The sequence below is a fragment of the Octopus sinensis genome, linkage group LG7 (genome assembly GCF_006345805.1).
Source record: "Octopus sinensis linkage group LG7, ASM634580v1, whole genome shotgun sequence".
Taxonomy (NCBI): Eukaryota; Metazoa; Mollusca; class Cephalopoda; order Octopoda; family Octopodidae; genus Octopus; species Octopus sinensis.
In genome coordinates, this window is record NC_043003.1 from 88,435,588 (window position 1) to 88,446,999 (window position 11,412).

An 11,412-nucleotide genomic window follows, 5' to 3' on the forward strand; every position below is an offset into this window, starting at 1 on the left:
CCTTTACTCATTGCCTACCACCTAGCCTAGTATGTGCACCGCTTATGTTAACTCTTTCTCTTTCTCTCTTTTGCTTCTTCTCCCCCCCCTCTCTCTCTATACAATCTAAAGTCTGAATAGAGAAATCAATCAAGAACCAACAAGCATTTATATTACCTATTATCAATTAGATAAAGATTTTTACTGTTAGTAGGGCAGTGGCTCGAGAGAATTATTAGTATTTAGTTACATTCTGAGTTCAAATTCTGCTGAGATCAACTTTGTCTTTCATTCTTCCATGATCAATAAATACACTGGGGTTACTATAATCATCTAAGCCCCCACTTCCTAAATTTCTGGTCTTGAACCTATGTTAGAAACAATTACAATTAGCGTTAGTGTAATTACAGCTATAATGATAATTATAATTAGTGTAATGATATAAATAATATTATTTTGCGAGCAGAGGAAAAATCTTACTTAACAAGTTATATTTCAAAAGAAATAATTTTAAAAAAAAACACCCAATCTAAAATGATAATAAGGGAAAAAAAAGCAAAAAAAAAAATTCTGAGGTTATGGGATGGTATGGGTGTTGCAGGGAGTGGGCAGTGTTGGCTGGGTAGTAGAGTCAGCTAGCATTTCAGGGACTTTCTATGGAAATAATAGCCAGATCTTATTACAAGGTTACAAAAATTTCAGAGTAAGCAGGGTACATATCTAGATAGGGCAGTGAACAGAGCAGTCTCCCACTCTCCACCACCACTACAAACTATTGTGTAACAGATTGCGATTCTTAGACAAATAATGTTGGAAACAGCACCATGGACTGATGGTAGTAGTGAGGTGCCAGTGGTTGCTATGATGGTGCTGGTAGTCACTGAGGTGGCAATATTTCCAGCGACGGCAGCAGTGGTGATATGATGGTAGTGATTATTGTGAAAGTGCTGGTGCTAGAGAAATCAACATAAGTTTTCAATTTGACTTATGCAGTGGTTATGCAGTGGTAATGATGATAGCAGCAGTGATTTTACTTGCATACATAAATACATGTGTGTGTGGGGGAATATATAACATCACAATAATAGTTAGTTATAGTAGCAGTTAATGTAGTGATATATGTGTGTGTGAGCTAGTGGTTAGTGTTGGGCGAACAATCAGAAAATTGTAGCTTGACTAGATGGTACATTGTGCCCTTGAGCAAGACACTTTGCTCCAGCCCATTCAGCTGAAAAATATCTAGCAGCCTAGTATGGGTGCAGTCCACTTTTCCTCTGCAAGGATGTTCTGCTGCATGAAGAGTTTGAGGGCCAAGAAGGTGTCTACGCCTGTTAATGACTACATAGGTACCTAAAACAATTAGTAGAAGATTGGTATAAGCTACCAACTCATACTAGTTCCTTGTATAACATTTGTGGGTATCTTCTTTTATTTTGTTAGCATTCCTGGAGATAGCAGTGGTGTCAGTGTTAGTTGGTGGTGATGTTCATGGTTATTTTGTGATTGAATTAGTGATAGTGGTTATTGTAAAAGTAGTGGCAGTGTTATGGTGATAATGTTAGTGGTAGTGTGATCACTGTCATACAAAGTATTACTGTTATTATTGTTGTTCACCCAAAGGTCAGCTGTATCAAGTAAACTTATAGGTATTCTATCTTTGACCATCCCAGATTAATTTTTTTCCTTTTAAATAGCATATGTAGGGGTTCATTATTCAATGTGTTGTTTTTCAGAAAGGTTAAGCTATCATATAATGGTTGCCTCTTTGGCTCATGATGACGATAACTATGGTAGAAAATGGTGTGAGTAGATGACAGTAGAGTGATGGGTATAAATGTTTGTTTATATCTGACATAAGCTAAATAGGTTTCTCAAATATCTTGTCTGATATAGTATTGCACAGGAGACAGCAGTTTGTCCAGCTGTATGTTTAAGTATTACATTACAGTTGCAACCCATCACAGTGTAATGATTAACACCTCTCCCTCTCTCACACACAAGCTCCTGCTTCTAATAAAAAGTAACAATAAATACATGATAAATTTTTTATTTGAACATTTTACTGTTTTTAATGGATCTGGTTGGTTTGGCTAACAGCATTTCAAAAATTGAAGTTTATTGAAAATTTTAAAATTTGGCACAATAACAAACTTTTCCAAGCTGAATTGCTGGAGGTATTTCAATTTTTCCAAGAAAATGTTTAAAAAAAGTTATAGAGGTTTAAAGTTTGATCATTTTCACCCAGTCAGGAAACAGGATTTGGGAGCTGTCATTTTGTGCATGACTCCACATTTGTCATCCTGAAAATAGCACATGTTGTCAATATTTGTAAACAACACGTTTTGTAGTTTGAAGCATTCAATATGCATTTAATGCAAGTGTGATAAACAACACATTACATGGGATAAACACATTACAATTTTTCCCCACAAACGGTTTCAATACAGTTTTAACAGAAAGATTTGAAAGAATTAGTTGAAAGTTCTCTGGTAATTTTCTTTCATTTAAATAAATGTTTATGTTAATTGAAAAATTTGCCAGCAAAATCTTATAAAATGACAATGTTCTAAAAGATGTACATGTTTACATGTTATATATGAAAATAAATGAATGAACAAAATATGCTCAAAAAACAAATATGTAAGCATGCAATAAACAGCACATTACAAAATATTTTTAAAATTAAAAACGAAATTTAGAAATATATTCAATCAATTTCTCAATCAAATCACAAGTTTCGTATCTCCTGCACCTCATAAATTTTCAGATATGAATCTACCATAGAACGGTGAGTGCCACAGAGTCGTTAAATAGCTCGCTTCAAAGCGAGGTTATATCCACTTGTTGAGTATAGGTACCATCTTTCGGGTTAACAATAAAAGAAAGAGTAAACAACACGTCTTTCATAGTTTGAAGCATGCAATGTGCATTTAATGCGATAGCACGAACTTAAAAGATTACAAATTAAATATTTTTAAAATCAAACATTTTGCTGACCAGTTCATTAAAAACAACAGTTAAAAATGCACTCAGTCAATTTCTTGAACAAATCACAATTTTCATATCTCCGGTGCTACATAAATTCACGTCCTCAATTGTCATCAGATAGGTGCATCCGTCTCCACATGTGTGCCATTTTTCATGTGAATCCACCCAGCCGTTTGGCTGTGAACCTCAAGACAAGAAAGAATACAATGATCGCCCATGTCCAATTTATATTATATATATATATATATATATACAAACATATATACAGTGGGGGGAAATAAATATTCGTACATGTCCAAATTCGTTGAACATAAATGGGATATACCAATACTATATTTGCATACACATGCATAAACTAAGAATATGCAAAAGAAACTAATAAATTATAGTAACTAAGGAATTTATATTCAATTATAAATATTTAGGGGTGAAAAGGTATTTGTATAGAACATAAATATTCATCATCGTTTAAAGCGGACGCTAAACGATGATGATGATGATAAATAATTGATAATTCTGATTTAATATTTCATAGTATAACCATTATTAGGTTCCACTTCAACCAATCTCTTCTTGTAGTTCTTAATCAGTGACTTGCATGTTTCTTGACAAATTTTCTTCAAATGTGCAATGCATGTTGGGGTTCTTGAATGAATTTTAATTTTCAAATAATGCCACAAATTTTCAATGGGGCTCAAGTCAGGTGACTGGCTTGGCCATTCTAATAATTTTATATTGTGATCGACAATCCATTTTTGGTAGACTTCGCCTTGTGCTTAGGGTTGTTATCTTGTTGCAAAACCCACCATTCACAAAGCTGGAGCTTTTCTACAGAGTCCCATAATTTATTGTTGAAAATATTTTGGTACATCTGTAGAATTTCTTCCTCTTTGTTTTAAAAAATGTAGATGTAAGGAAACAAGAAAAGCATCCGAACAATATATATAACTCTTTATTCGGGTATATGTGAAATGTACATTTGGTCAGTCAGCAACCACACAGCAAATCTGGAGTTAATCAAAACACGTCTACAGTGTTAAACGGCCGCGTCCCGAGTCCCCGACACAAGCAAGGAATGCGACAGAACTTTTTCCGACAGTCTTTTAGCGCATGTGCATGAGGGAACCTCTTCAGGCCTTCTAGAAGATTCCAACCCCGCACGCGTGCACTGAAGACTGTCAAGATGATGTCACTACAAGGCTCCCCCTCGAGTGCGGAAGCACAAAACAAAAAAAAATTGTAGTGGCTCTAGAAAATAAGGTGGTTACCAAATCACCAAAAACGTGGCACACAATATGACAACACAAAATAAAATTTACAATACAAACAAGCATGCACCAAAGAAAGAGAAAAAATACAAAAAAAAAAACAAAGTTCAATAAGTATTGTAACTATCACTGGAAACACAATTGAGAATGTCAAACATGAATAGTCTTTGTAAGTTTCTTTGGCCTGACCTTGTAACATAAGGTTTGTTCGAGGCAGGCTGCAACGACAAAGGTGGTGTTGCCGATGTTGGTGTTGATAAAGGTGCATGTGTAAGTGGTGGTGTTGTCAAAGGTGCATGTGAAGGTTCAAAGATGGTTAAAGATGTGGACACCTCAAAATATGCCCTTTTAAGACGATCTATGGAGACGGTCTCCGAACGACCATTAATGTCAAGTTTGAATATTTTCAGTATGCGGGAAAGCACACGAAAAGGTCCTTTATAAGGAGAAACAAGAGGTCCTTTGACAGAATCATCTCGAACAAAAACATGTGTCCAAGAGTCAAGATCTGACGGCACATTAGAAGGAGGATTTTGGTGTCGGGGACCCATAGGAGGAAGAGCAGAAAAATAACTGTGTAGTCGAGCAACATAAGACTCTAAATTAAGAGACTGTGACTTGTCTGGCACCAACATCGTACCAAGCAATGCCAGTGTGGTACCATACAAGAGCTCGGCAGAAGAAAAACCAAGGTCTGCTTTAACCACAGTCCGACATCCAAGCAGGACGATAGGAAGAAATTCAGTCCACGACTGTGGATTTGGCGAGGCACGCAATGCGGCCTTAAGTTGCCTGTGGAAACGCTCCACCATCCCATTAGAAGCGGGATGGTAACTAGCGGTGCATATATGATGCACTCCCAGGATTTGTGATAACTCACGAAATAAAACAGCTTTGAATTGTCGACCACGATCTGTGGTTAAACTGGATGGTACATTGAACCTAGCAAAATCCAGCTAGACACGAAAGCTTTCGCAACAGTTTCGGCAGAAATATCTGCTATAGGAATGGCTTCCGGCCAACGTGAGAAATGATCGATACAAGTTAAAATATTTGAGAAACCGCGACTCACAGGCCATGGTCCAACCAAGTCAAGGTGGACATGGCAAAAACGGGCCTCAGGAGAAGAGAACTGTCCAAATGGAGCACGAACGTGTCTATGGACTTTAGCTCTCTGGCACTTCAAACAAGAGTGTGCCCAAGAGGTAATCGATCACCGCATATTGGGCCAGAAGAACCGAGCAGTAACAAGCTTTACTGTGGCAGAGATGCCCGGATGTGACAATGAATGAAAGGCATCAAAAACAGAACGTTGGTGTTTCTCAGGTACTAATGGCCTAGGAGAACCGGTGGAGATGTCACAAAGAATAGAGCCTTCAGCTGAAGGGTGCGGAAGGTAGGCAAACTTACAATTGATAAACTTGGATGAAGTTTAATCCAACTCCGCTAAAGCAGTTAAGTCAATTGCTGCAGGAGAGGAAATGGAATTGACAGGGAGCATAGAGAGAGCATCAGTTGGAACGTTCTCCTTCCCTGGCACATGTCGAATGTCACTTGTAAACTGAGAAATATAGTCCAGGTGATGGAAAGCACGAGAGGAGAGTTTGTCCGTTTTGGAAGATAGGGCAAACGTAAGGGGCTTGTGATCAGTATAAATCACAAACTCCCGTCCCTCGAGCTGGTGCTGAAAATGCCGAACTGACGGATAGATCGCTAGTAACTCACAATCAAAAGTATTATATCTGCGTTCGGCAGGCAGCAGTTGGAAAGAAAAGAAATCCAAAGGTTTTGTTTCACCATCTACAGTGTGCTGCAAAACAGCACCAACTGCAGAATCTGATGCGTCCACAGATAAAGAAAGTGGATGCATCAGAAGGCTGCATGTTCGAATCACGTTGGGGTCACCACTTGTAGAATTTCTTCCTCTTTGTTTTAAAAAATGTAGATGTAAGGTAACAAGAAAAGCATCCGAACAATATATATAACTCTTTATTCGGGTATATGTGAAATGTACATTTGGTCAGTCAGCAACCACACAGCAAATCTGGAGTTAATAAAAACATGTCTACAGTGTTCAACGGCCACGTCCCAAGTCCCCGACGCAAGTAAGGAATGCGACAGAACTTTTTCCGACAGTCTTTTAGCGCATGTGCATGAGGGAACCTCCTTAGGCCTTCTAGAAGATTCTAACCCCACACGCACGCACTGAAGACTGTCAAGATGACGTCACTACACATCTCTGCATTCATTCTACAATCTATCTCATGTAAATTGCAAGTACCATTTGCAGAGATGATGTTGCCACCTCCAAACTTTACGGTAGGAATTGTGTTTTTCGGCGAATAGGCGGTACCATCTTTCCTCCAAACATGGCTATGCAAATTTTGTCCAAACAATTCAATTTTTGACTCTTAGTCAACAGCGGAGTTTTTCTAGGAGAACGTGACTTCAGTTCATTCCTATGAAGTTCATTGCTGATTGTTTGTAACACTAGACCAGTGATTCCCAAGGTGGGGCGTACGCCCCACTGGTGGGGCCTGAGAAAATTCAGGTGGGGCGCGGGGCATAGACGTGGGCTGTGAAAATATTTGTACATGACGAGCGGTCATCGCGGGCACAACCTTAGATTCCGTCTTTCTTTTGAAGCCTCCACATCGGAAACTCTCGCACCCCAGCGAGACAAAGAAGATCCCGCACTGAGCAATAAACTTACTATTCAGATAAGCCAATCAATTGCCTCAATTAGTCTTTTGTTAGCCCTATTGAAAATGAGCAAACCAAACAAGAAGAAGACTCGTCAATACGCGGTGGAGTTTTTGAAGTTTGGATTCATTCCTGATGAGCATGATGAGCGTAAACCGTTTTGCTTATTATGTAATCAGACGATGAGCAATGAGTCAATGAAGGCAGGTAGGCTGGAAGCGCACTTAAAGGTAAGACATCCTAATAATTCTAATTTAGATTTGGAATACTTCAAATCATTGAAAGAAAAATTTAAAAACCGAACAAAACTCACTTCACTATTTCATGCAAAACAAGCGCCTCATACTCGTGCCCTTGAAGCCAGCTACGAAATCTCCTTGCTTATAGCAAAACATGGAAAGAATCACACTATTGGAGAGCAACTGATTAAACCTGCTATCTCAATATTCTTAAAAACTGTATTACAAAAAGATGATGGAGATATCAGGACTATGCCACTCAGTAATAACACTGTCTCGAACAGAATAGATGAAATGGGGCAAGATGTTGAAAGCCAGCTCATTGAGAAATTAAAATTGCGTAAGTTTTCATACAAATGGACGAATCCACAATCCGGGACAGTGAGGCTCTGTTATTGACTTATGTGAGGTATATTGACCACGAGGAGTTTCAGGAAGAGATGCTGTTCTGCGAATCGTTTGAAACCACCACAACTGCAAATGATATTTACATCAAAATCAAACATTATTTGGATGCAAACAAAATACCAAAGGAAAACTTACTGGCATGTGCGGCAGACGGTGCACCTGCCATGATGGGCAAGAATACAGGATGCTTAAAAATGATGAAGGATGAAAATCCAAACATGTTGACTGTCCATTGTGTAATACACCGAGAAAACTTGGTTGCCAAGAAATTGTCCCCTGTTCTTAACAAGATTCTTCAAAGTGTGATCAAGTGTGTCAACAGCATTAAAAGAAATTCTAAATCTGAACGTCTTTTTAAGCAGTTTTGTATAAATCAAAGTGCCGAACATGTTCGATTATTGCTTCATACAGAAGTAAGATGGCTATCAAGTGGAAACTGCTTAAAGAGGTTCATGGAATTATTTGATCAGATAACGACTTTCTTAGTGATAAATGTGAAATGAAATTGCTGTCAACAACGGATGGAAAAGCATTTGTCAGTTATTTGACAGACATATTTGAGAAACTTGGAAACTTGAATAAACAACTTCAAGGTGCAAACATGACACTTATTGATGCAAAAGCAAGATTTTTGGATTTATTACAGCTCTCGAATTATGAAAAAGAAATTTTCCAAAAGAAATTTCAGTGAACTTTACTGGTTGAGTAAATGTGAAATAACGAATGATGCTGGCATTGTAATTATTGATCATTTAAATATCTTGATAAAGGATTTCAATGACAGATTTTGCGATTTAAAGGCAATGAATTTTCCTTCTTGGTTAACTCAACCGCTTCTGATTAACGTTCTGATGCTACAATCCAATACCAAGAAGAGTTATCAGAATTACAACATGATGAATCAGTGAAGACTTTGTTTAAATTGAAAGGTACAAAGATGTGGCTATATGACGAGGTTGAAAGAAAATATCCTAAAATTTCTACATCAGCGAGAGAGCTACTGATTCCTTCCCTTCGTCTTATTTGGTCGAATGTGGTTTTAGTGCAGTTGATAATTTGCTCGAAGCCAAGAGAACCGGCTTGAGATTACAAAACGTGGCGATTTATGACTGAAATTACAAAGTTGTCTCCTCAAATTAAAAACTTGTGCTGTATGCATCAGGCACAGGGTTCTCACTAAATTAGTCGAGCTGACCGTCAAATAATTGAACTGAAAAAACGTGTTTCTTTATTCTTTATAAATTGACATTTTTTAAAAACATGAGAAATCGTAATAATTTTATCGATTTATTGGGTGTTATGCACTTTCAGTGCCTGTTGTTTCAATTCTCAAACTATTTTTTTGTATTTTGAATACAATTTTTTAATTTTTGATTTTTTTTCAATTGTAAGTAGGCCCACATGTACTTGTAAATGTGAGTGGACATGGGAAAAGGTGGGGCGTAAAAACTTTTGCTATGAAAAAGTGGGGCGCCGGGAAACACTGCACTAGACCCTGAAGCTAACAAATCTTCTTACAACTCCTTTCTGGTGATCATTGCATTTTTTCTGATTATTCACTTCATTTTTCTTAAAGATCTAGGTGAAATCTTGTGTTTTCAAAAGTTCCCGATTTTTTTTATATCTTTGAATAAATGAAGATATGGTAGAAAATGGAATACAAAGGGTCTCTGATATTTTCCTGTAACTTTTACCTGCTTTCCACTGCTCAATAATTAAGTTTTTCACTGAATTTGTGAGTTCTTTACTTTTCGCCATTATTACGATAATGCTTTATGCTGTCTCATTGCTGAATGAAGAAACTAGTGTTTTGACACTTAAAAATGACAACTGATAAGATTATTGGAACAAACGAGAAAGTTCTAGTAAAAAATAATTATTTTAACAGTATTTTGTGGCATAGAAAATCATAAATTTATTCTGTATGAATACTTTTTTCTCCCCTAAATATTTATAATTGAATATAAATTCCTTAGTTACTATAATTTATTAGTTTCTTTTGCATATTCTTAGTTTATGCATGTGTATGCAAATATAGTATTGGTATATCCCATTTATGTTCATTAGAAATTAAATAAATAAAGAATTTTGACATGCACAAATATATATTTCTCCCCACTGTATATTTAATATATATATATAAACATATATCTATATATATTATATATATAAATCATATATATATATCATAAACATATATAGTCAGCTTGGATGAGATGCAGTTTGGTTTCGTGCCAGGAAAAAGCACCACTGATGCCATATTTCTGGTGAGACAGCTGCAGGAGAAATACCTAGCCAAAGATAAGCCCCTGTACCTGGCTTTCGTTGACATGGAGAAAGCCTTTGACAGGGTCCCCCGATCCCTTATCTGGTGGTCAATGAGGAAACTAGGGATAGATGAATGGTTAGTGAGAGCCGTGCAAGCCATGTACAGAGACGCTGTAAGTAAGGTGAGGGTTGGCAACGAGTACACTAAAGAATTCAGGGTAGAGGTAGGGGTCCACCAAGGTTCAGTCCTCAGCCCCTTCCTATTTATCATAATCCTCCAGGCAATAACAGAGGAATTCAAGACAGGATGCCCCTGGGAGCTCCTCTATGCTGATGACCTTGCTCTAATTGCTGAGTCACTATCAGAACTAGAGGCAAAGTTTCAAGTGTGGAGACAAGGATTAGAATCGAAAGGCCTTAGAATCAACCTAGCCAAAACCAAAGTCGTAATATGTAGGAAGGCAGGCAAATCACAAACGCCTTCAGGTAGATGGCCCTGCTCGATCTGTAGAAAAGGCGTAGGTAGAAACTCTATAAGATGCACCAAGTGTAAGCTATGGACACATAAGAGGTGCAGCAATATCAAAGGAAGGCTAACTGAGAAGATAGTTTTTGTATATGGCAGATGCTCAGGAGCAATAAACACTGAAAATGCGCAGAGAACAACTTCCGCCACATTCCAGGGAGAAAGACTAGAAGTTGTTGATATCTTCCGTTACCTAGGTGACCAAGTCAGTAGCGGGGCGGGTGTGCTGAAAGTGTAACTGCTAGAGTAAGAATAGCCTGGGCAAAGTTCAGAGAGCTCTTACCTCTGCTGGTGACAAAAGGCCTCTCGCTTAGAATAAAAGGTAGACTGAATGATGCATGTGTACGAACAGCCATGCTACATGGCAGTGAAACTTGGGCCATGACAGCTGAGGATATGCGTAAGCTCGCAAGAAATGAAGCCAGTATGCTCCGATGGATGTGTAACGTCAGTGTTCATACTCGACAGAGTGTAAGTACCTTGAGAGAAAAGTTGGACCTAAGAAGCATCAGTTGTGGTGTGCAAGAAAGACGTTTGCGCTGGTGTGGTCATGTAGCGAGAATGGATGAAGAGAGTTGTGTGAAAAAGTCCCACACCCTAGCGGTTGAGGGAACCTGTGGAAGAGGTAGACCCAGGAAAACCTGGGACGAGGTGGTGAAGCACGACTTTCGAACTTTAGGTCTCACCGAGGAAATGACCAGAGACCGAGACCTTTGGAAGTATGCTGTGTGTGGGAAGACCCGGCAGGACAAGTGAGACCATAACCCGTGCCTCTATTTGGGACGTAGCCAGCCCACTTATGCATACCTTTCCTTCTTCTGACACAAACCCTACTTGTGAAGACCTGTTGAGGCAAGTGAAAATCGAAATCGTTCAACATGAATGGAAATTGTAGCTGTGATACCAGTGCCAGTGGCACATAAGAGAGCCATCCAAATGTGGCCGTTGCCAGCGCCGCCCCGACTGGCCTCCGTGCCGGTGGCACGTAAAACGCACCATCCGATTGTGGCCGTTGCCAGCCTTGTCTGGCCCC

The 11,412-nt window shown here is 38.5% G+C and overlaps 3 protein-coding genes across 3 annotated transcripts in view; 2 read left to right on the forward strand and 1 right to left on the reverse strand.

The window, feature by feature from the left end:
• Positions 1 to 11,412, reverse strand: part of LOC115214112 (UDP-glucose 6-dehydrogenase) — a 134,333-nt gene that overhangs the window by 122,001 nt on the left and 920 nt on the right. The window contains exons 2-3 of the mRNA XM_036504887.1: positions 11,054 to 11,060; positions 8,143 to 8,150 (exon numbers count right to left, since the gene is read on the reverse strand). The gene's annotated coding sequence lies outside the window, so the exon portion shown is untranslated. The remainder of the gene's footprint in view (positions 1 to 8,142; positions 8,151 to 11,053; positions 11,061 to 11,412) is intronic.
• On the forward strand, positions 6,830 to 7,576 carry LOC115214456 (zinc finger BED domain-containing protein 5-like). Its single transcript, XM_029783653.1, has one exon. The coding sequence runs from the start codon at positions 6,830 to 6,832 to the stop codon at positions 7,574 to 7,576; it is 747 nt and encodes a 248-aa protein (XP_029639513.1).
• LOC115214457 (SCAN domain-containing protein 3-like) lies at positions 7,618 to 8,088 on the forward strand. Its single transcript, XM_029783654.1, has one exon. The coding sequence runs from the start codon at positions 7,618 to 7,620 to the stop codon at positions 8,086 to 8,088; it is 471 nt and encodes a 156-aa protein (XP_029639514.1).